Source organism: Sphaerodactylus townsendi, linkage group LG01 (genome assembly GCF_021028975.2).
Source record: "Sphaerodactylus townsendi isolate TG3544 linkage group LG01, MPM_Stown_v2.3, whole genome shotgun sequence".
NCBI lineage: Eukaryota > Metazoa > Chordata > Lepidosauria > Squamata > Sphaerodactylidae > Sphaerodactylus > Sphaerodactylus townsendi.
In genome coordinates, this window is record NC_059425.1 from 189,684,358 (window position 1) to 189,711,458 (window position 27,101).

At 49.9% G+C, this 27,101-nt stretch overlaps 1 protein-coding gene across 8 annotated transcripts in view; it reads right to left on the reverse strand.

Moving 5' to 3' along the window:
- MYO16 (myosin XVI) overlaps nt 1-27,101 on the reverse strand; it is a 183,567-nt gene that overhangs the window by 100,388 nt on the left and 56,078 nt on the right. For 7 of the 8 annotated variants that reach the window (XM_048501905.1, XM_048501895.1, XM_048501887.1 and 4 more), the window contains 3 exons: nt 13,481-13,546; nt 10,979-11,106; nt 7,873-7,978 (listed from right to left, as the gene is read on the reverse strand). In XM_048501905.1, the coding sequence (XP_048357862.1) occupies nt 7,873-7,978; nt 10,979-11,106; nt 13,481-13,546 (300 nt within the window). The remainder of the gene's footprint in view (nt 1-7,872; nt 7,979-10,978; nt 11,107-13,480; nt 13,547-27,101) is intronic. The other variant, XM_048501914.1, reaches the window with a different exon arrangement.

Sequence of the window (27,101 nt, forward strand, 5' to 3'; positions counted from 1 at the left end):
AAGCAGGCCCTCTCCTGATTAGTACTTGGGTGGGAGACCAGACACAAAGTCAAGGGTTGCTATGCAATGGCAAGCCTCCTCTGAAGTCTCTTGCCTTGAAAACCCCATGAGAGGGCGCCATAAGTCATTGGAACCTTGGGAACACTTTACGCACATACGTGTAGGAGGCCTGAACCTCCATTTAGTCAGGACTGTATCAGTCTTCATCCATGCAAAAGCTACTTCCAGCCATTGGCTCATGATTTCCTCAGCCTCACAAGGATCCACTGAAAGTGTGAGATTGTCAGGACTGAGCCTGTTAGTGACGGATGGCAGGCAGAGCAGGGGGAGGCGGTTTACCATTCCTTGATACTGGGCAGAGGTCCAATGTCCTCCCCTCACCAACCCAGGGCTTCCAGACACAGATCTTATCACAGGAAAGTGTGAACTGTTCCCAGGCTAGCAATGCTTTGTAGTAAATGCTTTGTAGTTTGTAGGGGGCCATTTGGCTTGGTGGGAGGGGCAACAGGATATAGTTGTGGGCTTGAGCAGGAATTGCCAGATTCCTCTTTGACAATGTTACCTACACTCTGAAATAAAGGCATTAGAACAAATCTACAGTTTCCGTTGTTTCCAGACCCAAGGTCTGACATTAAGAGGAATCTCACAACTAGGCTCACACTCAGCCTCATGTCTGACATGGATGGAGCTACAGGCAAGTCCCTCAAAGTCAAGCCCCCCACTGGCGATGTGGGGGACCCAGATGGAGATGGGGTGGCCAGCAGGGTGCCCCGTGCCCCGAACGGAAGGGACGGAGACTTGAATACCTGTGCCCCCGACCAGCCTGATCCGCACCATGGAGTTGGGCATGACATCTGAGGGGATGCAAATATGGAGTCGCCATACTACCTGGCCCCCTCTTAATGTGTTTGTTTTAATAACTGTATTTGAAAATTCCAATAAATTTAAAAAGAGAGAGAGAGAGAAGGTGCATGAATAGGGGCCCTTCTGGGAGGGAAGGTGGCCACATGGTACGTGGGACTGGACAAAGGCCGGGCACCTGAGCTGCTCCTTCCCCCCCTTCATGTTGGCACTGCGGTGGCAGTTCAAGGACCCTTTCCAAGAAAAAAAGGTCCACACCCGCCTCCAGCAGATCCAGCAAGGAACCCGATCCATGGCTGACTATGTTTCTGAGTTTTGCCAGCTGGCCGGGATGATCCAAGATTGGCCGAAGCCCGTAAAGATCCACTTCTTTAAGGAAGGGCTGCATTCTGAGGTGGCCCAGTGGGCCCAAGTGACAGCGGAACAAACTTCCCTGGTGGGGTGGTACACACGGGCTGGGGAAACAGAAATCCAGCTGTGCAAGGTGCAGCTACTCAAGCAACGGAGCAGCCCCTGGTGCAAGGCCCCGTCGCTGGCTCCCTGCTGCTCCCCATCGGGTGGAGCGGCATCCAGCTGCAGCGACAAGGGGGCAGTGGAGTCCCTTTACGCCCACCGCTGTCGGCTGGGGCTCTGCCTGCATTGTGGAGGGGAGGGGCACCTAGTTGCTGTGTGCCCCAGTAAGCAATCCAGCCCATTGGGGGCCCCCTCGGGTGAGGTGAGGAAGTCAGGGGTAGCCAATGGAGTGGGGAAGAAGCCTCCTTTCAAGAAAGGGAAGGGGTTGCAAGTGAAGCAAATTCTGCCTCTAAAGAAGCAGGTGAACTGGAATCCAGTGAAGAGTCTGCGGGAAACGACAGCGACCTGGCCTGAAGCGTGCCCACGGCCAGGACCCATCCAAGGGCGCGGACCTAAGGGTGAGTGGCACCAATAAACCACTCCTCCTCCCTGTAGTGGTTTCCAACCAGGCTTGCAGAACTGAAATACAAACTCAAGCACTGGTCGACTCAGGCTGCACCCGTTACCTAATGCAGCTGGTGCTTGTTCACCAGTTGGGGCTGAAGTGGATCCCTCTGCACCATCCCATCCAATTCAAGCAAATGGAAAGTGGGGTGTGGGGCAGCACCCTGGCCATGCACAAGTCTGAGCCCATCTTGCTCCACTGCGGGGGGCACTGGGAGCGAAGGGGCTTCATCATTGCAGCGGTGGCCAAATATGCCTTGATATTAGGGGTGTCCTGGCTCCGTGAGCATGACCCTAACATCACCTGGTCCACCAAACATGCTTCAATACGTTGAAGGGATCACCTAGCTGCTGGACCCAGCGACCCTCTGACTGGGCAAGAGGGGCTGTGTGAGAGGGGCCAGCCATTCCCCTCCCTTATCAGGACTGGGCAAGAGGGGCCAGCCATTCACCTCCCTTATCAGGACCTCCAGCAAGTGTTTGAGGAAGGGGAGTGCGACAAGCTATGTCCCCATCGCAAAATGGACTGTAAAATCGAGCTTTTGCCAGGTGCCAAACTCCCCAAAAGCCGTCTCTACCCCATGAATCCCTCCGAAGCTCAGGTGCTTCAGGAGTTTTTACACAAGAATTTAGAGCGGGGCTTTATAAAATGGGTTACCAGTGACTTTGCGGCTCTGGTGCTTTGTGAAAAAGAAGGATGGCACCGTACAATTGTGCACTGACTACTGGGGGCTGAATGCAGTCTCCGTGTGTGATAAATACCCGCTGCCGCTGATCAAGGATTTGTTGAGCTGTTTGGGGCATGGCAAAATCTTCACCAAATTGGACTTGAGGGAGGCTTACTACTGGGGGGCGGATAGCCAAGGGCATGGAAAAAATGATGGCTTTTATCACAAGAATGGGCCAGTTCGCTTGCTGCATGCTCCCATTCGGATTATTCGGAGCTCCTGGGGTTTTTATAAGCTTAATTAACGAGGTGCTTCAGGAATTTCTGTTCAACGGGGGGTGAATGATGTGCTGATATACTCCCAGATGGAAGCGGAACATGTGGCCACCGTCAGGGCTGTCCTACAATGGCTGCTGGACAATTATTTGTTTGTGAAGCTGTCTAAGTGTGAGTTCCAAAAGGAAAAACTTGACTTTTGGGGGTACCGCATTTCCAGCCAGGTGTTGGATATGGACCCGGGGAAGGTGCAGGATGTGCTCCAGTGGCAGAAACCCAGCACGTGAAGGCAGTTGCTATCGTTCCTTGGTTTTGCCAACTTTTATCATGACTTTATCCCCGATTTTGCTCGGTTGGCCCTCCCCCTCACCGACCTGTTACGCACCAAGGATAAGGGGGTGGTGGCAACAAAGCTGGCGGCCCCACTCCTGTGGTCTCCTGAGTGTCAGAAGGCTTTTCAGGTGCTTAAACATGAGAAGAAGAAGAAGAAGAAGAAGAAGAAGAAGAGGAGGAGGAAGAGGAAGAAGAGTTTGGATTTATATCCCCCCTTTTCTCCTGTAGGAGACTCAAAGGGACTTACAATCTCCTGTCCCTTCCCCCCTCACAACAAACACCCTGTGAGGTGGTTGGGGCTGAGAGAGCTCCGAAAAGCTGTGACTAGCCCAAAGTCACCCAGCTGGCGTGTGTGGGAGTGCACAGGCTAATCTGAATTCCCCAGATAAGCCTCCACAACTCAAGTGGCAGAGAGGAGAATCAAACCCGGTTCCTCCAGATCAGAGTGCACCTGCTCTTAGCCACTATGCCACTCCTGCTCTTTTGTGCTTTACGTGCTATGTGCTAACATGCCTTTACGTCCGAGCCCAACTTGCACCACGGCGACCCCTCCAAACCCTTTGTTGTGCATGTCAATGCCTCAGACAAAGCTATGGACATGGCTCTGCTTCAGCGGGGGATGATGGGAAGTTGCACCCCTATGCCTACCTCTCCCGCAAATTCTCAAGGGTGGAGTTGCATTGGACTGTAGGGAACAAGGAGACAGGGGTGATTAAGCGCACCTTGATGGATTGGCACCATTGGTTGGAGGGCACTGCCCTCCCCTTTGAGGTGTGGACAGACTATAAGTATCTAGCGGTGCTCCGTACACCTGGGAAGCTCTCCACCAAGCAGCTCCGTCGGGCTGATTTTCTTTCCCGTTTCAACTTCTCACTGCATTTCTTCCCGGGGAAGTCCAGTTGTTTGGCTGACACCCTGTCTCGCTTGCCCGACCCCTCTCCTGTGGCTCCTGTTTCGTTTGGGACTGTGTTCTCCCCTTCCCAACTGGGATTAGCAGTGACTACCTGCAGTCGAGCATTGCTCCGCAGCGCTCCCCCCTCTTGCCCTGGAGGATGCCTTAAAGGAGGATACCTTAAAAATGCTGCCCCTGACAAAATAATATCGGACCAAGGCAGTTCGTATCGCAGTTCTGGCAACATTTCCTCCAGCTGCTCGGCACAGAACAAGCCCTTTCCTCGGCTTACCACGTGGTGACGGATGGGCAAAGTGAATGTACAAATGCTGCCCTGGAACAATATCTGTACTGTTACATTAATTACCACCAAGATAATTGGGTGGACTTGCTCCCCTTCACAGAGCTTGCATACAACAACACAGAAACAACCCCCTTCGAGGTTGTTTCGGGCCAGTCGGCTACACCGTTTCTATTCTGGGAAAGGTGCAACAAGGACTGGTAGAGCTCCAGGAATGGGTGCAGTCTATCCAGCAAGCGTGGGGTCCCATTCAAAAAGCACTGGAGAAGGCTAAACAGGGATACAAGCAGCAAGCTGATAAGAAGCGACGCCCCATCACTCTCATGGTGGGTGATTGGATGTATTTGTCTACCAGAAACTTGTGGCGGATGCAGGGGTGTAGGAAACTGGGGCAGAAATACATTGGACCTTCCCCTGTGCTTAGGGTGATTAATCATGTGACCACTGAACTACAGCTGCCTTTCATTGCAGTCTCCTCAAGAAGGCGCCCCCCCCCCCGGACCACTGGCATCCCCGGGAGGAGGTGCTCACTCCAGTCCGCGTGTGGGGTGAGCCTCACCATGAAGTGGATGCGATCCTGGACTCCAGAGTGCACTGCAACCGCTTGCAGTTTCTGATTGCCTGGACCCATTTCCCGGGCAGGCACAATGAATGGGTGGACTCGGGACATGTGCAAGCCTCCCGTTTAGTGAAAGCTTTTCACCGGGCTTACCCTGACCTACCTGCGGGGAGGAGGTCTTAAAGGGGGCAGAATGTCAGGACTGAGCTGTCAGTGATGGATGGCAGGCAGAGCAGGGGGAGGCAGTTTACCATTCCTTGATACTGGGCAGAGGTCCAGTGTCCTCCCCTCGCCACCCCAGGACTTCTGGACACAGATCTTATCACAGGAAAGTGTGAACTGTTCCCAGGCTTGCAATACTTTGTAGTAAATGCTTTGTAGCTTGTAGGGGGATAGTAGGAGCCGTTTGGCTAGGTGGGAAGGGCAATGGGATATAGTTGGTGTGTTTGAGCGGGAATCGCCAGATTCCTCTTTGACAATGTTACTTATGCTCTGAAATAAAGGCTTTAGAACACATCTACAATTTCTGTGATTTCCAGACCCGAGGTCTGACAGAGATACAGCTTTAAACTGCCTATTGGTGACAGTCTCTAGATGAGCTATCCCAATGCCTTTGTTTAGATATCAAAGAACATGGAGGACGAGGCAGAACCTTGCAAGATCCCCAGTGTTGGGCCTACGCCATTCTCAGTCTGGCAGTTTGCGCATCCGCATCAAGGCCACAGCTGGCCCAGCCATTATCACCCCCCGGGGCAAAGGAGGCCCCCTCCCCCTGTTTGCATGTAACTAGTCAATAGAGCTTAAATGTTCACTCTTACCTGCCTTCCTCCAAGGAGTAAACCACCTGTCCTAAACAATGCTTCTGTTCCCACCATCCTTTATAACGCTGATATTATGGGAATGTGAGGGTGGGGGGATTATGGGTTGAACCTTTCTGTAACTTACAGAGGCCAGAGAGCCAAACTTTAGTTTTGGCTATCTGAGACCCTTTCTGCACACGCAAAATAATGCATTTTCAAACCACTTTCACAGCTGTTTGCAAGTGGATTTTGCTATTCTGCACAGCTTCAAAGAGCACTGAAAGCAGTTTGAAAGTGCATTATTCTGCATGTGCGGAATGAGCCTGAGCCTTGGGCTGACACGGTTCCAATAAAGCTCTTGAACCCTTCTTGAGTCTCATTTGATGATTGGAGTAACAAATCCTTACACCATACGCCAGAGGCCATGGGGCCAAGCAGCAGTCCCACCTCCTGGGACCTATTTTCCAGGTGTGACCCAAACCACTGCAGTGGTTTAAATTGAGCAAAACACAATTCAATAGTTAAACTAGCTCAATAATTCAGCAATGATAAGAAATAGCTAAAATGAAAGAACTGAGAAGTTGTTACCAACAGAGATTAGACCTCTCTGAATATACACATCATTATGGAGGAGGTCTCACTCCCAGTCAATAGTCACAGAATCATAGAGTTGGAAGAGACCAAAAGGGCCATCAATCCAATCCCCTGCCATGCAGGAAGACACAGTTAAAACGTTTCTGGCAGATAGCCATCCAGCCTCTGTATAAAAACCTCCAAAGTAGGAGTCTCCACCACACTCTGAGGAAGTGTATTTCACTGTCGAAAAGCCCTCACTGTCAGGAGATTCTTCCTAATGTTTAGGTGGAATCTATTTTCCTGTACATTGAATCCATTACTCCTTTTCCTAGTCTCTGGAGCAGCAGAAAACAACCTTGCTCCCTCCTCAACATGACATTCCTTCAAATATTTGAACACAGCTGTCAGGTCACCTCTTAACCTTCTCTTCTCCAGACTAAACCTACTCAGCTCCCTGTGGGTCTACTCATAGGGCATGGAATCCAGACCTCTGACCAATTTGGTCGCCGTCCTCTGGACACATTCCATGTCAATGTCCTTTTTGAATTCCAGGTGAGGTCTGGAATAATGCAGAATAGAGAGGTACTATTACGTCCCTCAATCTAGAGTCTAGACCCCTCCATCCCCTTCCCCTCCCTCTGCTAGGGTGGGTGGGCCATGTCCAGATGCTGGGCCCCCTCCCCTTCCCTCTCCTCCCTTGCATGTCACCCCTCCCTCCCTCCCCTCCCTTGCATGCCACCCGTCCCTCCCCTCCCCCTCCCTCCGCTAGGGTGAGTGGGCCAGGTCCAGATGCTGGGCCCCTCCCTTTCCCTTGCATGCCACCCCTCACTCCCTCCCCCTGCTAGGGTGGGTGAGCCATGTCCAGATGCCAGGTCCCCTCCCCTTCTCTCCCTTGCATACCACACTATGTGGATTTGACTTTCCACGCCTGGCTGTGCATTGATGCATCTCAGAATTGCATTGGCTTTCTTGGCTGCTGCATCACACTGCTGACTAATGTTCAGTTTGTGGTCTACTAAGACTCCCAGATCTCTTTCACATGCAGTGTTGTCAAGCCAGGTGTCACCCATCCTTTATCTGTGCATTTCATTTTTCCTGCCCAAGTGTAGTATAGTACATTTATCTCTGTTGAAATTCATTTTGCTAGTTTTAGCTCAGCTCTGTAAACTGTCCAGTTCTAATAGTTCTCCAATGCTGTGCAGAACTGAGATGCCCAGGAGAGCTCCCCCTGCTGGGCGGCCTCTTACCTGCACTGCACTCATATGATAGCCGTGCAGGCACTCGCCCAAGTTGCTCCCAGCTGATCCACCTGGCCGCCAACGAGAGATGTAAATGGAGGAAAACTTCATCTGAAAGAAGCTTCCACCAGAGAAAGTGTTGCTGGAATTGTGCCCAGATACAAAATGGCAACCAATGCAGCAAGTTTCCATGTTCATATCATACAAAAACAGCCTGTTTGCCTTAACACAAATACTGGGTAACTACTTTTTTGTCTATATGTTGTTTCTCAACAGTTTATAAGAGCAGAAAGAAACCTGCTAGGTACTAGTCTGCCAAGAAAGCAGACTCGTGATCCTGTCTGATCTGGTAAAGGGGCCTTTGAGCCCCATCCAGCACCTTCGGCCAGAAACAGCTCAGAAAGGTACTTACATGATGGATCTTCGACTCAAATATACTCCGGCTAGAATGGGAGCGGCATATTAAGTGTCTTACTATTTGCTTGCAGGCTTCAGTCTTTCCAGAACCGCTTTCTCCACTAGAAAAAGAGTATTTGTTTTGATTATTTATAAGGAAAATGTTATGTGATGCCTAATCTACAACCCAGTTCAACTGTACGCATCGTAACAGTGTTTACTGGAGATGGATTGCTTTAAATTCTGCTATATTCGACTTAACAACACTAGTACTATTCAAATATATATAAACAGGGAGAGGTGAGGGCTAGAATACTCCTATGCAAGTCATGTGGGGTTCCCAACCTCAGTGAATCAAGAGCACTTCTACCATTTTCAGAACAGGTTGTTGATGCCACAACAAAATGGTTGCTGTGGAGGCTGGGTCTAATCACAAAACACTAAAAGGTTCTACAAAATGTGGTTCTTTCTGCACAACACAAATAAAACATCTTGAGGGGGTTAGAAGCGGCGTTTTGTGGAGGACATTTGCACAGTTTTTCCCCCAACGATGTCTTCAGGACGTTTTATTTCTGCTCAACCTGTTCTCTTTAGAAAACACTAAACTAGTGATCTTTTTTCCTCTAAGGCAGGGTCAAGACAGTTTTCCTTGCGTGTGCAGAACAAGTAAGCACTTTATTCCCCCCGCCCGATTTATAAACTTTCTACTTTCATTTTCCCATGCCTGCCATTTTCTGCCACTTGACTCCTCCATGTCGCCTGCAATTTGCTGAAGACCCCCTGGGATGTTTGCTCTGCAGGCATCATGACTGCCTGCCTTTTTAGTCAATCAAGTACATGGTTGAACTCAGCTTTTCCTGCCAATTTCAGCAATTTATAGTTTTTCCATATTTTTACTTTTGATGATGTGTCTGTGAAGCTACAATGTCTCAAAATGAGAAGTGGCACGGATTCTCATATCACGTCTTTGAAGCTTCGCTGTTACCTCCCCAATTTTTTTTTAAAAAAACAGAGAAACAACACGTTGCCATAATTAGCAAGAGAAGGTGAGTCCATTCATGTTCTTTAATCATTGAAAAGACACCCAGCCTCGATGCCTGCAGAGCAAACGTCCCGGGGCAAATGACAGGCAGCAGAGAAGAGTCAAGCCCCAGACTAGTGAAAAAGAGAGAAGGCGAGAGAGGTCATCCCCCTCAACTGAATGTCAAATTCCCTGTCGACTGGAGGAGTGTCGGAAAAAGTGGGCAGTATCCTTTCAGAGCAGGGAAGGTTTTCCCCTCTCTCTCCCCAGGAGTGCTTGCGTGCAAAGGCTCTCTTCACAAGCACACGCAGTGCTGAGAAAGCATCTCCTCTTCCCACGAGCTGTGCATGCCTCCATTTCAGTAAAAAGAAAAAAATGTACGCCTTCCAGGGGGAAGAGAAAAGCAACCCGCTGCCTCCTCACACACTGTATTTGTCCGTGCTGTCTGGACAAAAAATGAAGATGAGGCACTTTTATAAAGATGTCTTAAAATGGCTGTGTGGAAAGGACCTGTGAGGAAGTGCCAAGTCCAGCATCTTTCTATGATGGAGGCCGCTGTTCCTGGCAGACACAAGGACTCTTCTGAAACGCCTCTTACTCCAATGGAGTGGAAGTCAGACTGCGCTGGACTTTGCTTCTGGGAAGGGATGCTACGAAGAAGCAAACGGACACCAGGAAAAACACTGGTAGGAGCTGATAGGCAAGTTTCACAGAACCTTGGGATTGCAGCATTGAGTGCGGGGAGTGTGAAATGGGAAGGAAAGTCACAGTTGCCCAGGGGGAAAGGGAAAGCACTTGGACTTTTGCAACAGTTGTTCAAAAATTCTCAAAAATTCAGTGCCATGGGTTCAATAATCAGTCCTTAACTTGTCACTTGCTGCTGTTCCTGAGCTGTGAACTGAGACTGATATAAATGCAGTGTGGGACCACCTGTGAGTATTATGGCACTTGACAAGCCTCAGAGTTTTGGTAACTGTCAGCTTGAGCACAGCTTCACATACACGCTACAGGGGTCAGTGCTATCAGTCACAGACCAGGAAAGGGATTTGGGTGTCCTAGTTGATAGTTCCATGGGAATGTCAACTCAATGCATGGCAGCTGTGAAAAAGGCAAACTCTATGCTGGGGATCATTAGGAAAGGAGTTGATAATAAAACTGCAAGGATTGTCATGCCCTTATATAAAGCAGTGGTGCGACCGCACTTGGAGTACTGTGTTCAGTTCTGGTCGCCACATCTCAAAAAGGATATCGAAGAGATAGAAAAATGGCTGCTTTGGAGGACGGCCTTCATGGCATTGTACCATGCTGCAGCCCCCCCTCCCCCTCCCCAACCCTGCCTTTCCCAGGCTCCGCCCACAAAATCTCAAGATATTTCCTGGCTCAAAACTAGCAACCTTAAGAATGCCTCCTGCTTAACAGAAGGCTGGTTGTTCTAGGGCCAGCACCGCGGGCATCCCACCACCACTTGGCCACACTTCCTGCCCAGACTTCTGGCCTGTGTCATTTGCGTCAAAATTATCTGGGGCAGGAGGCAGGAAAGGCTGCCAATATGGATCTCTGCCATTGCCAATATGGATCTCTGTGGAGTTATGTCATGAAATCTCTCATCACTTATAGTTCAACTCAACACATCCAGTTTTGATTTCACATCACTCTTGTGTGAATTGAACTTGGAAGCCTTTACTTCTTGTTTCCTACCACCAGCTTTTCCCATTAAAATGAATACATTTGCCAAAGTTATTTTGGTATCAGCTGCATAGAAGTAGATACGAGTGGCATGTCAATGTCCTATGACCGTGGTGGCGAACCTTTGGCACTCCAGATGTTATGGACTACAATTCCCATCAGCTCCTGCCAGCATGGCCAATTGGCCATGCTGGCAGGGGCTGATGGGAATTGCAATCCATAACATCTGGAGTGCCAAAGGTTCGCCACCACGGTCCTATGATACAAGTGGTGTACAAGAAACAAACTTATTGGAAATATCACCTGTAAAAATGGGTCAAAATGAGAAGATATGAAATGGGACTAGAAATAAGCACCCTGATGCATTCCTAGGTGGACTGAGGAGAGCATTTATGAATGAAGATGGATTTTTCACCTGAGGATAAAGCTTTGTGGACGACGCTCCTGGAAAAGCAAATGGAAGGCCCTTTCAGCACACGCAAATATGTGTGGTGGGAGAGAGGAGCTGATCCTCCCAGAGGTGCTGAGATAAATTTGGCTCACCTGAAAGGCAATGAAATCAAATTTGGAATTAACCATACTTATGCCATCCAGTTATATCTGGCTTAGTGACCCCTGCAGGGGTCTTTGCTGCAGAGAGCAGCAGTGGCGTAGTGGCTAAGAGCAGGTGCACTCTGATCTGGAGGAACTGGGTTTGATTCTCCGCTCTGCCACTTGAGCTGTGGAGGCTTATCTGGGGAATTAGATTAGCCTGTGGAAGTCCACACACGCCGGCTGGGTGGCCTTGGGCTAGTCCAGGGGTAGGGAACCTGCGGCTCTCCAGATGTTCAGGAACTACAATTCCCATCAGCCCCTACCAGCATGGCCAATTGGCCATGCTGACAGAGGCTGATGGGAGTGCTGTTCCTGAACATCTGGGCTGGAGGTCCTGGGCTGAGTCACAACTTCTCGGAGCTCTCTCAGCCCCACCCACCTCACAGGGTGTGTGTTGTGAGGGGGGAAGGGCAAGGAGATTGTTAGCCCCTTTGAGTCTCCTAAAGGGGGAATATAAATCCAAACTCTTCTTCTGCTTTGAAGGCAAGCGAGGAGAGGGGGTTTGCCAATGAAGCTGGCATTCAAAGTCCCCTTTATCCCCCGTAGAGAACTTAGGATAAAGGATCAGTGCTTCAGAGAGGGCAGCACGAGGGCAGGCTGAGGCTACTGAAGGCCCTGAAGCTTAGACTTGCTTGGTGGCTCAAAACTTGCTTGGTGGCTCCAAAACTACAGGGCCTGAAGAGGCCAAACAAACAACCCCTACAGCTAAAAGCACAAAACCCTCTTGATATATAACCCCTTGTACAAATACATGCATTTTATTTATTTTATTTATTTGACTTCTAGGCACTCCTTCCCTGTGCAGGCTCAGGACAGCTCAGGACAGTCCCTAGGGACCATAGGGTCAGAACTCCTCTGCATAGACAACGAAGCAGTGGACAGTTCAAAGAGTTTTATTGCTAGAAGCAGAAAGAAGGCAAAAGTCTGTTCTGAGGATCACCCTCAGAACAGCAGACAATGTACTTCAGTGTATTCCTCACCCCTCCCCAGCATGAGAAGTTCCAAAGCAAAACATTCTTTGTAATTTGCTGCCAACTTGTTACATAGGCAGGCCGAGCAAGACAAGACACCTGTGAGAAGCAACAGTACAGAGCAGCAACGCACAGCAATATCCTAGCAGCCTCCCATCCCCCATGGGACCCATCCTGACACCTATTAAAACCAATAGCAAAAAATTCTACTCAACATCCCTGCACCATTCAAATCCAATGTAGATATGTATGTAATTGTCAAGGCCAGCCCCACAGCCTTGCCATGCTCCCTAGTAGTTCTTGCTGGGTGCATTTTGCTTAATGACTGTGAATGATGATGTCTCATCTTCTGATGCTGGGGAGAGCTGTGTCTGGAAGAAGTTTTGCTTTTGCCTGGAGCCTGACGGAGGGGGTGGGGTTCAGCTCAGCCTTGTATTTTTTGCTAAGCCTTTTGGTTGCCAGTCCTGGCAATAGCCAGTTGTGTGACCACTGCAATTTCTCAATAAACACTGATTTTGCTAACCCTTGAGTCTGACTTATTGCAGGTGAGCGGAGACAGGATATCAATGTCATTTAACAGTGGAGCCACCTGCAGGTTTGCAAATGCAAAAGCAGTAGCACAGAGAAGCTAAAGTGAGCTTTCCCTACCGGCATGGATTGCAAGAGGAAAAACCCTGGGGTGTGCATAGTAACATAAAAGATGAGAGCAGCAGAAATAAAAGTGTTAAAAAGGGGAGGGGAGACAAAACACATGCCCCCACCCCAAATCAAACCGTCAATAAAACAGTGGTGCTACAGATTTTTTAAAAAATTGACTAGATCATAGCAGAGAGGTATGAATTGATAAAAGACTTGGGGAAATAATAGGGTTCGGCCTAGTGCCCAAAACACAACAGACTGGGGGCCAGCTGAACCTCTGCAACAGGAATTCAACAGTTTGGAGGCCACAAAACCATAATGTGATGTTTGGCTGTATTAAAATGGCTATGAATCCTTGGTAGAAATTTCAGTGCTCTCTGATGCCACGAAACAATCACTTTTATTGGTGATCTCAAAGCAAGGATTAATTTGTGATGAAACATTGGTAAATATGCAGTAATTTTCCATTTTGTCTGACTGCTCTTCCACTCCCGTCTTTACTTGGGTCTTCTAGGTTTAGTACCCTCAATTCCTCTCTTTGCAGTCAAGATCTTAACAGCAATCTCACTGTCTTGTCCAATTATTGTCATTTTTAATAGTTACTTAGCTTCATTTTCCAGTCAATCTGAATACTGAAAAAGGTTAAAACGATGTGTAAATAAAAGTACACAGAAGCAGATGTGTGCCCCGGTTGTTTGCAGGAAAATGCTTACCATTGGGGAATAAATGGGAAGTTCTTTAAAGGGGTTAACAAGCAGTAGTATATCTCCAATGTAGGTCTGAAAGGAAGAAAAAACAGGTATAGTCAGCTGATTGGGAAATAATGACATCCTTCTGCTGGTCAGTGATTTTCTCACAAGGAAAGACAGGTAAAGTGTTCAAATTCTGTTGGTGAAGAGCCAAAGCAGAGGAGGTCCATGTGGCGTCCCCCCCTCGCCCGGGCCCTTTGGGCGGTCCTTCCCTCCTCCCTAACCTGGGGGTTGGTCTCCTTCCCAATTGGCCCAAGGGTAAGGTGACCAGATTTTAACATTGGTAAAGTGGGACACCATTGACCGGGGTGGGGGGTGGGTTCTTGATAAAAAATTTGGTCTATATGGAGCAAATATAGGGTTGCCATAAACTTAAGACACTTGGCTGCACATAATGCACACAAAGATCAAATCAAACCTGAATCTTTTCTAGCAGCTAAAAATGACCAAGCTGAAGCTATTGACTTTGGCCATGTCATGAAAAGACGAGACTCAGTGGAAAAGACAATAATACTAGGAAAGGCAGAAGGCAACAGGAAAAGAAGACCCAGCATGAAGAAGAGAAGAAGAAGAGTTTGGATTTATATCCTCCCTTTCTCTCCTACAGGAGACTCAAAGGGGCTTACAATCTCCTTGCCCTTGCTCCCTCACAACAAACACCCTGTGAGGTAGGTGGGGCTGAGAGAACTCCGAGAAGCTGTGACTAGCCCAAGGTCACCCAGCTGGCGTGTGAGGGAGTACACAGGCTAATCTGAATTACCCAGATAAGCCTCCACAACTCAAGCGGCAGAGCTGGGAATCAAACCCGGTTCCTCCAGATCAGAGTGGTTGCAGCTTGATGAGATGAATTAACTCTTAAAAAAAGGAAGCCAGGATCTCCTTCTCTTCCCTCCACCTTCTCTCAAAGAGGGAGGAAACAGCGCCAGTGACATGCCTGGTGCACCGGGGCCTGGCTAGGCAGGAGCCCCAAGCAGCAGCCCCCTTAGCCTCAACCTCTTCCTTGTGCTTGGGGCAGCTGCCCACCTCCCTTGAGCCTTGTTGGAAAGACAGGAATAGGAAAACCATGGACTGTATTTCAGGAAGGGATTCTGTTTTGAGCATCACCACAGATCTAATTAAGTGAAGGTGGTGAGATTGGCCCAAAATCCAAACAAAAACACCCAGTCCTTTATACATCAAAGGTGCTTTTGTAATGATGAACAAAATACTGATATTACCAAGCCTGCAAGGTCCATGTGACATTTGGGCAAAAGGAGCCTTCCATCACCACCCACCCCTCTTCATCACTACCACCTTGCCTCAGCTATTTCTGTGTATCTCAACAGGATGGAGGCTCTTCCCTTGCCCACTGGACATTCCCTTCCTGTTTCCCACTCTGACTTGTGGGAAACCCAGCAGCCTTTTCGCCATGGAATCAGACATAAACGAGTGTGTGTGTGCGCGTGCGTGTGTGCGTGCGTGCGTGATATCTAACAAGGCCAGAAGGGCCATGGAAATGAAAGGGGGAGGGAGGATAGAGGTGAGAAATAAACAGAGGTAGGTACAGTGGTAGGATTCAAATAATTTAACAACTGGTTGTTTACAAGCACCATTTTAACAACTGGTTCTGCTAAAGTGGTGTGAACCTGCTGAATCCCACCACTGGTGGAACAGGTTGGGGTATGCAGGGAAAATGGGAGCTGATAAAGCAGAATTATTAAGGTCCAGAGGTCCTATTACACCTTGCCCTATTACACCTCTTTGCTCACAAGCTGACCTACCTCCTGCAGTCCCAGCTACATGCACTGTTGTGTGTATGCACTTGAGAGGGCTTGAGAGTAGGGCCTCTTCTACACATGCAAAATAATGCACTTTTGATCCAGCTGTACGGAATAGCAAAATCCACTTTCAAACAATTGTGAAAGTGGATTGAAAGTTCATTATTCTGCAAGTGTGGAAGCAGCCTAGATTAAGGAGACATGGGGCTAGTGAGTGAGGGGCACATGAGTGGGTGCGAACGGATGCATGCACAGCGCAAGCAAGGAGAGGTCAGCTAGGAGGGCTGCTGCAACTCTGAGTAGAACAGCCTTTTTGGGGCCTATGGAATTCTGACACAGCTGCAATGAAGACCCAGCAGGGAAACTTTGCCCAATGGTTGCAGCTTGATGAATTTTTATTTCAACATAAGCTTTTGTGGACTAGAGCCCACTTCTTCAGGACCAATGAATGGCTCCTCTGAAAACTGCCATTTGATGTAGGAAACATGAAGAACTAAAACAGTGGGGTAAATGAGCTAGGAAACAAAAAGTGATCTGGTATACCCTAGTCTTGTCAGATCTTGAGGAAGAAGAGTTTGGATTTAAAGCCCATCTTTCTATCCTGTAAGGAGACTCAAGGTGACTTACAAGCTCCTCTCCCTCCCTCTACCACAACAGACACCTTGTGAGGTAGGGCTGAGAGAGTTCCGTGAGAACTGTGACTGGCCCAAGGTCACCCAGCAGGAATGTAGGAGTGTGGAAACACATCTGGTTCACCAGATAAGTCTCTGCCACTCAGATGGAGGAGTGGGGAATCTAACCCGGTTCTCCAGATTGAAGTCCACCTGTTCTTAACCTCTACACCATGCTGGCTTAGCAGGAAGCTAAGCAGGGTGTGTACTTGGAAGGGGGACCACCAAGGAAGACTCTGCAGAGCAAGACAAACCACCCCTGCTTCTCACATGCCTAAAAAGCTGAGGTCACCATAAGTCAGCTGCAAATTGACAGCACTTTGCACACACAAAGGAGCCAGGAAATGCAGGGCAAAATGCAATCATGTAAATTCAGATTGAGAAAAAGTGAGAGATCAGTAGTTACACTGAGCTAGTTAACACCTGTAATGGAGGGACAGTTAAGGGGCCGTGATATGGAGGGACACTGCCAGTTTCTAACAATGCTGTCACTTCCTTGGGATATGAGTTTAGGAAATAGTGAATGCACACGATGGTTTGGCTCCTGCCAAAATGTGATGAAACCCCAAGGGAAATGACTATGATCATGAAAGACTTCCTTCCCGTTGAGGGTGATTTCAATACTGTCAGTCATTAGATATAATGATGCACAAATATAGGATGAGGGACACCTGGCTTGACAACTGTACCTGTGAAAGGGGTCTGGGAGTCTTAGTAGACCACAAAATGAACATGTCAGCAGTGTGATATGGCAGCCCAGAAAGCCAATGCATTTATGGTATGCATGCATTTTGACTGTGTGTTCCTGCATGGCTGGGGGTTGGACTGCATGGTCCTTCTGGTCTCTTCTAACTCCATAAGTCTATTATTCTTGTGCCCATTCTGGGACAATCCTTGTGGATTGGCAGCTGCCACAACAGGAAACCTTCTCTGCTGAAAAGGAAAACTTTCCCTATTGTCAGGGTCAGCCCCTATTGTCTGCGACCTATTCCTCTGTTGACCCTGTTTTTACCATTTGAAGATCCCTGTTTAAATGTTTGCTACTGTGACTTATCATAGAGTTGGAAGAGACCACAAGGACCATCCAGTCCGACCTTCTGACATGCAGGAAGACACAACCAAACCAAACCACCCTTGACAGATGGCCATCCAGCCTCTGTTTAAAAACCTGCAAAGAAAGAGATTCCACCACTCTCTGAGGCAGTATATTCCACAGTTTAATAGCCCTTACCATTGGGAAGTTCTTCCTAGTGTTTAGGTGGAATCCCTTTTTCCTTGATAAATGCATAATTCATTTGAGCATCCTTCCAATCCCAGGGCTCCCAAAGTCCTGAGAAGGTGGGTGGTCATCTTATTTCTCGCACCCTTGTTGAGGCATCAAAGCACCCAGCTTGGCAAAGCCACTTCTGGCGAACCTGGTGTTTGCTATCCCCTCTATTCCACTGTTAGTCCCCCCTCCCATTTCCCCAAGAAATGTGAGAAGAGTTAGTTTGGAGCTGAGGCACCCTAAGGTCGGTGACAGATGGACACAGAAAGCCACTTGGCATCCTGCTCCCATGAGATAATGTAAACAATCCCAGTTCTCATAAGACCAAAGTGTCTATCTATAACTATCTACCCAGTGTGTGAAGCCATAAAGTAAAGACCAAGAAAAGAATGCCTCAAAATGGCAGTGGTAACATACAGCAGACTGGTTGTAAGGTTGTGATTTAGTTAGAGTTGTTGGTTGGGCCTTGGAGGAGATTCCTCCGGTGCGTTGGGCTGCTTGCCCAGCGTAGGTGTTATCGCTTGCTTAACCTTGCTTTCTGTCTGTGTGAAACTTCTGCTGGTTTGTGGGAATGAGTAATTGTTTCCAGTTATCAGAAAAAATCCAGTAATCAGAAATCCAGTTATCAGAAAAAATTATGCTCAGAGTTAGGCCAGAAGAGCAGCCTGGGATGAGGAATTCTTACAAAGAAAGGCCAGAAGGTTCAGTTTCCCAGGATGTAAGTGAGGTTGGATCGTACAATACAGATAGAGAAAACCCCTCCCCGCCTCTACCCAATACAATTCCCACGATGCAAGAAAAGCAAGCTTCACACACACAAGATAAGGCAAAAAGCAAGGACATCTTCTGCAGCCAGTCTGGGCATGCAGCCCGGACTGTGGAATGTGCCAAGGCCAGGAAACCTGAACAGAACACACATCAACCCCCTGCCTTACATTCCGCCTCTCCTAAGAAAGCCCCCTTCCCACCAGGTTTATGGGGAAAAGCCTTATGGAAAGCTGAGATCATGGGAGAGGTGTCAATGTTCTCCACATAAATCCACTGATTATGTCCCGAGGGATACCCCACCCAAGAAACCAAATATTGTAAGCGTTTGCGAGAGTAGCGAGAGTCCAGAATGGCATCAATTTCATAGTGCTTGTGGCCGTCAATAATCTCAGGCAGGGGAGCCTCCGTCGCGTCGTGCCAGGCATCGGAATCTGGAGCCCGCTTGAGTAAGCTAGAATGGAACACAGGATGAATGTTACTCAAAGAGTTTGGCAAATCTAAACGAGCAGTCACTTCATTGATCACCTGGGTGATTTGGAAGGGACCTATAAATTTCTTGCCTAGCTTGGAGTATTTGTGCACGTCCCTAAGGTTTTTTGTGGACAGATACACCCAAGTCCCAACCTGTAGGGGAAAGTCAGTTCTATGTTTGTCCGCTTGGTTCTTTTGGGCCTCCTGCGCTTGTGTGAGCGAGGAAGACACGGACTTCCAACCCTCTGCCAAGGCTCGGATCCAGTCACCAAAGTCCGGGGGTTGCAACGCCTGGTCAGGAAGCTGGGGCAGAGGGGGGTACGAGTGACCGGACACCACTTCGAAAGGAGTTTTATTGGTGCTACTATGAACCGCATTATTATAAGCGTACTCAGCAAAGGGCAGAAGCTCGAACCAGTTGTCTTGGTGGTAGTTAGTGTAGCAACGTAGGTACTGTTCCAGTGTACGGTTGGTCTGTTCCGTCTGGCCGTCGCTTTGCACGTGGTACGGGGCAGCGACAGCTGGCGTGGTTCCCAGAATCTCCAGGAATGCCTTCCAAAACTTGGAGATGAATTGGGGGCCGCGGTCGGAGATTACTCTCTCCGGCGACGAGTGCAAACTGTAGATGTGCTGGATAAACAACTTGGCCAACTTCGGCGCCGAGGGGATGGTAGGACACGGAATAAAATGGGCCTGTTTCGAAAAGAGATCCACCACCACCCACAGAACTGTATTCCCATGACTTTCGGGAAGATCCGTAATGAAATCCATGGAGATAACTTGCCAGGGTTTCGCCGCTGGGGGAATGGGGTGTAACAGCCCGTGGGGCTTGCTGGGAATGGACTTGGCTTCCGCACACGTCGGGCAACCCTTAATGTATGCTTCAATGTCTCTGCGCATGGTGCGCCACCAGAATTGCTGCCGTAGCAAGTGAAGCGTTTTCAAAAACCCAAAATGTCCCGCTTGCCTAGCGTCATGGCCTGCCAGAAGAACTTGCTTACGTAGAATTGGTGGGACGTACCAACACTCACCCTGTCTCCAGACCCCCCCTTTCAGTTGTAGGAGGGGATCGGATTCCTCTTTTGGGACGTCTTGCCGCCCCACCTCCTCCAGTTCGTGGAGGAACGGCGAGACGACTTCCGGAATGTTAGCGGGAGGAGCCGTCGGGGGCGCGATTGATTGGGATTGGGTTACCGCCAACCCCGATTGTGAGGGCGAGAGAATGGTATGAGGTATCGCTCATAAGGAGGTGTCCGCCCCCTTAGGCAGGCGGGACAAAGCATCAGCCAACTTGTTGCTATTGCCTGGAAAGAAATGGACTGTGAATGTGAATCTAGAGAAGAAATCAGCCCATCTCAGCTGTTTAGCCGACATTTTGAGCAGTGTAGACAAAGCCGCCAGATTTTTATGGTCAGACCAGACCTGGAAGGGACAAGCAGCTCCTTCCAGCCAGTGCCGCCAAGTACTAAGAGCCTCCTTGATGGCAGCTGTCTCCTTGTCTCCGACGGTCCAGTTAAGTTCAGGACCAGATAGTTTTTTCGACAAATAAGCACACGGAACAAGTTTATTGTTTTTATTTTTCTGCAAGAGAGCCGCTCCTAAGGCTTTGTCTGAAGCATCCACATGTACGATAAAAGGCAAGGAAGGATCCGGATGTTTCAAAATTGGCTCGGTAGTAAACACGGTTTTAAGAGCTTGGAAAGAATCCTGGCAATCTGGGGACCAGGGAAGGGAAGCCCCGGGTTTAGCTGCTTGAGGACCTTTCCCTTTGGTACGAAGCAAATCTGTGAGAGGCAGGGCAATTTTGGCGAATTGGGGAATGAAGTCCCGGTAGAAATTGGCAAACCCCAAAAAGGATTGAAGTTCTTTGCGGGTGATAGGGACGGGCCAATTTACAACCGCAGCCACTTTTGCCGGATCCATTTCTAAGCCCTCCGGAGAGATCCGATAGCCTAAATAGTCCATGGAGGTCTGATGGAAGGCACATTTAGACAGTTTCATGAATAGAGAATTGTCGAGTAGACGTTGCAATACAGCTCTGACCAAATGTACATGTTCCTCTTCCGATTGGGAGTATATAAGGACATCGTCTAAATATACCACCACCCCTTTAAACAATAAGTCCTGCAGGACATCGTTAATGAGTGACATGAAAGCCCCTGGGGCTCCGGATAATCCGAAGGGCATTACGAGGTATTCATATTGACCATATTTTGTATTAAAAGCTGTTAAATGTTCAAACCCTTCAGCGATCCGCACTCGGTAGTAGGCTTCTCGCAAATCAAGCTTCGTAAAAATACGCCCCTCTCCCAGTGCGTCAAGAAGGTCCTTAATCAAAGGCAAGGGGTACTTATTCGAGATAGAGACAGTGTTTAGACCCCGATAATCTGTGCAAAGTCTTAAAGTCCCATCTTTCTTCTTTGCGAACAGCACCGGAGCAGCATGTGTGCTTTTGGTGGCCCTACGAATAAATCCGTGAGCCAGGTTCTTATCTAGGAAAGCACGAAGCTCCTTCTCCTCGGTTGGGCTCATACGATAGATCCTACCTTTGGGAAGTTGCGTTCCTGGGACTAAGAGGATTTTACAGTCTGTGTCTCGGTGGGGGGGGAGCTGGTTGCACTCCTGTTCTTCAAACACCTTGGCTAAATCCCAATAGGTTTCGGTGATTTCGACCAACTCTGAACTAGGGGTGAGATTGAGAGCAACCTGTTGGGGGACGTTGGGAAGTTCAGTAGAGTCTTCTGGTGGTTCCCCTTCATGCATGTGATCTCTGCAAGGAGGATCTGTGAACCGGACGATGCGCTGCCCCCAGAAAATAGTGGGTTCGTGGGCAAGTAGCCAGGGCACCCCTAACATGATAGGATGTTTGGCAACTGGAGCCAGGATGAAGCTACATCTCTCCCAGTGCTCTGCGCAACGTAAGAGCACTGGCTGTATTCTGAAACGGGCAGGGCCGTCAGTGCCTAAGGGGCTGCCATCCATTTGGGTGAAAGGGATGGGTTTGGCCAATGCTATGCGTTCAAGTCCTAGTTGCTCAGCCACCTGGGGCCTCATAAGGCAGTGGGAACAACCTGAGTCCACCAGTGCGCGTGCTAAAATGCGCATGTTTTTGGATGTGTTGGCTAGAGAGGTCATAATAGTAATGGGGGCGCCCCCGTCACTCACCGCGCCTGGAGCTGAGTTTTCTTCCGTAGAGGTGGACGAGAGGCTCACCCCTTCGTGCTCGGTGTCATCGACTTCCCCTTGGTCGTCATCAAATGAGGCTTGTGCTGCTCCTTGAGCCACTTTCGGTCCCGGCTTGCGCGGGGTCCGCGCTGTTGACTTACGAGGGGCAGGGATGGGCGTTTTTTGCTTTTTTGGGCAGGCGGCCGCCATGTGGCCTGGTCCTCCGCTGATAATGCCAAGGTTGCGGGTTGTACGACTGGGATCGGCGGCGGGAGCTGCACTGGGGAATGCGAACAGGAGCAAGAGGCCCTAGACAGAGAGCGACTGGCTCTTGATCTACAGCGGGAACAGCAACGCAAAGACCTTGAGATGGAACTAGAGCGGGAGAAAGAAGTCCTCAGACAACAATTTCTCCGAGATCTCACCTCTCGCGACCAAGTACTGGAACATTCCAGGCTTGACCTCCAGCGTCGGCGTGAGTGCTTACAAGCACTTGAAAATCAAGGGGAGGTCGAGTTGGCAATGCATTCCAACGCTCTGCTCTGTTCGCATTCCAACGCTCTGCGTTGGGGCAGTGGGGCCTCCGCCCGAGGCATCGAGAGCCCCGGGGCGGCTAGCGAACGTGGTCTAGCCGCGCCGTCGGCTCGGGCTTGGGTCGCCCAAGGGGCTCCCTCGTCTCTCCGGAGCTGCTCTTCTCTCGCAGCCAGATCCCTTTCCCTTTGTACGAGAGTCTCCCGTTCGCGTTGAAGTCTGTCATGCTCCCTTTTTTGCATTGCCAACTCGACCTCCCCTTGATTTTCAAGTGCTTGTAAGCACTCACGCCGACGCTGGAGGTCAAGCCTGGAATGTTCCAGTACTTGGTCGCGAGAGGTGAGATCTCGGAGAAATTGTTGTCTGAGGACTTCTTTCTCCCGCTCTAGTTCCATCTCAAGGTCTTTGCGTTGCTGTTCCCACTGTAGATCAAGAGCCAGTCACTCTCTGTCTAGGGCCTCTTGCTCCTGTTCGCATTCCAACTCAAGGGCTTTGCGCTCCTTCTCGAGGGCTTCACGTTCTTGTTCCCAATCCCGTTTGGCCATTTCAAGGGCTTCCAGTTGCTCAGCCCAAGGAATCCGCTCAGGGATGGGGGGACGATTGAACTCCACAGCAGGTAAGGCAGATGCCCCCTCAAGTCCTTGTAAGTCCGGAGGGTCCCGGGCACGGGCATCCTCTGCAAAAGTCAGTCTGACCCGGGATCCTTTTTGTAAATCCAGCACGCCCTCCATGGATTCTCGAGGCGCTGAGAGGCGCGTCCCTTTCGGGCATGCTCCGGTACTCTGCCATTGATGCTCAGGAGGGGGCTCCTCGAGGTATTGATCCAGGAACTTTTCCAGAGATTCTTGGGTGTCCCCATGAATCGTTGATACTCCAATTTCCTCCCTCACCGTTTGCATCACCGGTTTGTAATCCACATGTTGACGGGTGGTGACATGCCACTTCAGGGGGGCACGATCCATTGACACTCCACCACCAGGATCATAGAATTCCTGACGCACTTCGAGGCCTTCGGCCGAAACCGTGCGCCAGGACATCAGGGGGGCTTCTTCCATTTGCTCGTGCAGTTGGAGGAAGGCCAAGCTCCGGCTGAGCCGAGGCTTCGAGAGGGTCACCAGAGAGACGGAGTCCCCTGGCCCCTCCACAGGATCCGTTGCGTGGAGCGAAGAGAGGGAGCCCTCTTTGGGGGCTACCACAGTCTCTTCATATTCCGAATTCAACAGACCCTTGAAGGTCAATCTCCGCATGTTGGTTGACATCGGAGATCCACAGGAACGGTTGAGGGTGATGCTCGACCACGATCAATCCGAAAAGGAAGTTGTGAGAATCTGCATAATGTAAGGAACCTCAAAGGACTCGAAACAAGTAACTTAGGAAAGCTCTTTATTTCATAAACTTCAGTGGTCACACTACATGAAATGCAGATTCTGACTTTCCCGGTTCTAGGCAGGCTCTTTTATGGCCAAGAGAAAACCCCTCCCCGCCTCCACTCAATACAATTCCCACGATGCGAGAAAAGCAGCTTCACACACACAAGTTAAGGCAAAAAGCAAGGACATCTTCTGCAGCCAGTCTGGGCACGCAGCCTGAACTGTGGAATGTGCCAAGGCCAGGAAACCTGAACAGAACACACATCAACCCCCTGCCTTACATTGTCTAGTTCTTGGCGGGAAAAGAGGCCCGTAAAAGCGGTCGCCCGACAAGGGGGGGGGGGGTTAGAATCTGCATTGCCTGTAGAGTCGATCATGAATGCCAGCTCATTAAAGAACTATTAAAGTTACTTTTGGACTGGACCTTGCTGATTCCTTACATTATGCAGATTCTCACCATTTCTCCGGCGTAATGTTGGATCCACACTATACCAACGTTACCCGTCCTTGCTGAACTCTGATGTCTTTCGGCATGCAGAAGTTGGGATTTAAGGGACCGATGAATTCGAAATACGAGGATGAACCGGTAGCCCCCAAAGAGGGCTCCGTCTCCTCTCTCCCTGTATCCGCTCCGCCGCTAGAGCCCACGGACACCATCTCCCTGGTTGCTCTTTCCAGGCCTCGGCTCAGCCGAAGCATGGCTTTTCTCCAACTGCAAGAGCAAGTGGATGAAGCCACCCTGATGGCTCGGCGCACTGTGGCTACTGAATGTCTCGAGTTGCGCCGAGAGCCCAGTGATCCGGGTGGTGGAGTGTCAATGGATCGGGCTCCGCCTGAGAGACACATTACCACATGCCAACATGTGGATTACAAACCGGTTATGCGAATGGTCACCGAAGAGATTGGTCTGTCAACCATTCATGGAAATACCCGAGAATCGCTCGAGAGGTTTCTGGATCGCTACCTCGAGGAACCCCCTCCCGAGCACCAGTGGCAAAACACCGGAGCGCGGCCTAAGACCACTGACCATGATGCTGCCATTCAAGAATCTATGAATTTTGGGTTGCCTGAGCCGGGAACAGCAGCAGCACTTCGGGACGTGGAGGTGGAAGAAGAAGGCTTGATCGATCTGCGGCGAGGTTCCCGCCTTCGCCTTTTGTTCGCGGAGGGCCTCGGGGATGAGGAACCAGAAGAACCGGCTGATCCACCAGGTGCCACCTCTTCCTGGCATGAGGACTTGGGATTGCCCCATAGGGACCCAGACCCCTCTCTTCTCCATGCCCAGCATGAAGCCTTCAAAAAGGCTAAGCGTGAATGGCAGGAGCCGTGTGAAGCCCTCATGGAGGACCGCCTGCAACAGCGGATCAGGTTCCAGGAGGAATTGGAATGGGAGAAGCAAGCTCTCCAATTACAGTTTTAATGGGACCGTGAGCAGCAAGAGAGGGAATTTTTACAGACGGCTGAGCAATCCAAACAGGATCTTCTTCGTCAAAGGCAAAGTTTGAGAGCGCTTCGTGTTCAGGGTGATGTGGATGCTGCCGTGCAAAAGGCTGAACGTTTGCAGCTACAGCGCGAAAAGGAGGCCTTGGATAGACAACATGAGGCCCTTGCTTGGAGGGAACGGGATCTTATAGCGCTTGAGGAGCAAAGGAGGGTGACCCAGACAGGAAGAACCCCACCCCTCCCTGCGACTCGCCCTCCACCTATGCCAGCGGCGGCACCAGCGACTCGCGCCACACCTCGAGTTCCGCCTGCTGTGGCTCAGCCTGTTCCTGTGCAAGCACCAATACCAGGTCCTGTGCAAGCACCAATACCAGGTCAAGGGTACCTCAGACCACGTATCCCGGCCCGGTTTGATGGCACCGCTTCCAAGTTACCCTATTTCATTCTGCAGCTAGACGCCCACATGCAGGAGTTCGATGATCTTTACCATTCGGAAAGGGAGAGGGCCCCACACGCTTTAGAACTGAGCCGGTGCTACTGCATTGTGCCGAGCACTGGGAGAGGCGCAGTTTCATCTTGGCTCCGGTGGCCAAACACCCCATAGTTCTTGGTATGCCATGGTTGGTAAACCACGAACCCACCATACGCTGGGGTTCACGCATTGTTCAGTTTACTGACCCCCCTGCATTGGTTGGAGGGGGCCTGGAATAGGTTTGGTCGGATCATAAAAACTTGGCAGCCCTGTCAACCCCCACCAGAATGTCCGCCAAACAGCTGCATTGGGCCAATTTCTTTTCCAGGTTTTGTTTTTCTGTCCATTTTTTCCCTGGTAAGAGCAACAAACTAGCAGACGCGCTCTCCCATCTTCCCAAGGGGGCGGAACCGTCCTTACGTGCCATACCACGCACAGTTTTGTCTCCATCACAGCTGGGATTGGCTGTAACTCAATCCCAAACGTCCAGCTCAGACCCGCCCCCTTCACTGGTCATCCCCGACATAGTCTCGCCCTTCCTACAGCAACTTCAGGAGGCGGGATGCCAGGCCGTCCCTCCGGAGGACACTGATTCCCTACTCACGTTGAAGGGTGGGGTTTGGCGAAGGGGGGGATGTTGGTATGTTCCGCCTCCTCTACGCAAACAAGTGCTGCTTGCTGGTCATGATGCCAAGCAGGCGGGACATTTCGGGTTTCTGAAGACGCTTCATCTTCTACGGCGTCAATTCTGGTGGCATGCTATGCGCAAGGACATTGAGGCATACGTGAAGGGCTGCCCAACTTGTGCGGAGGCTAAGCCCATTTCTGGGAAGCCCCATGGGTTATTGCAACCGATACAGCCTGCCTCCCGGCCCTGGCAAATTATTTCCACTGGGAGATCTCCCGGAGAGCCATGGCAATACTGTTTTGTGGGTGGTTGTGGACTTATTTTCAAAAAGGCGCATTTTATTCTGTGCCCCACCATTCCATCTGCGCCCAAACTAGCCAGGTTGTTTCTTCAACATATCTATCGGTTGCACTCCTCTCCTAGTAAGATAATTTCCAACTGCGGCCCCCAGTTCATATCTAAGTTCTGGAAGGCGTTTTTGGAACTATTAGGGACCACCCCCGCGGTCGCTGCCCCGTACCACGTGCAAAGCGATGGTCAGTCGGAATGGACCAACCGGACATTGGAGCAATATCTGCATTGTTATACAAACTACCATCAAAACAATTGGTTTGAGTTATTGCCCTTTGCCGAATATGCCTACAATAACGCCATTCACAGCAGCACCAATAAAACACCCTTTGAAGTGGTGACAGGACAATCATTCCCTCCATTTCCCCTCCTCAACGATCAACCGTTGCAGCCTCCAGAGTTTAAGGAGTGGATTCAAACCTTGGCGGAGGGATGGAAGTCGGTGACTTCAGCACTCTCCCATGCTCAGGAAGCTCAAAAATGCAAGCTGACAAGCACCGAGCTGATTTTCCTTTGCAAGTAGGGGAGTGGGTATATTTGCCCACCAAAAATCTAAGGGATGTACACAAATATTCCAAACTTGGAAAAAAGTTCATAGGGCCTTTTCAGATTAAGCAGGTTATAAATAATGTGACTGCTCGCCTTGATTTACCTAACTCGTTAAGCAACATCCATCCTGTGTTTCATTCCA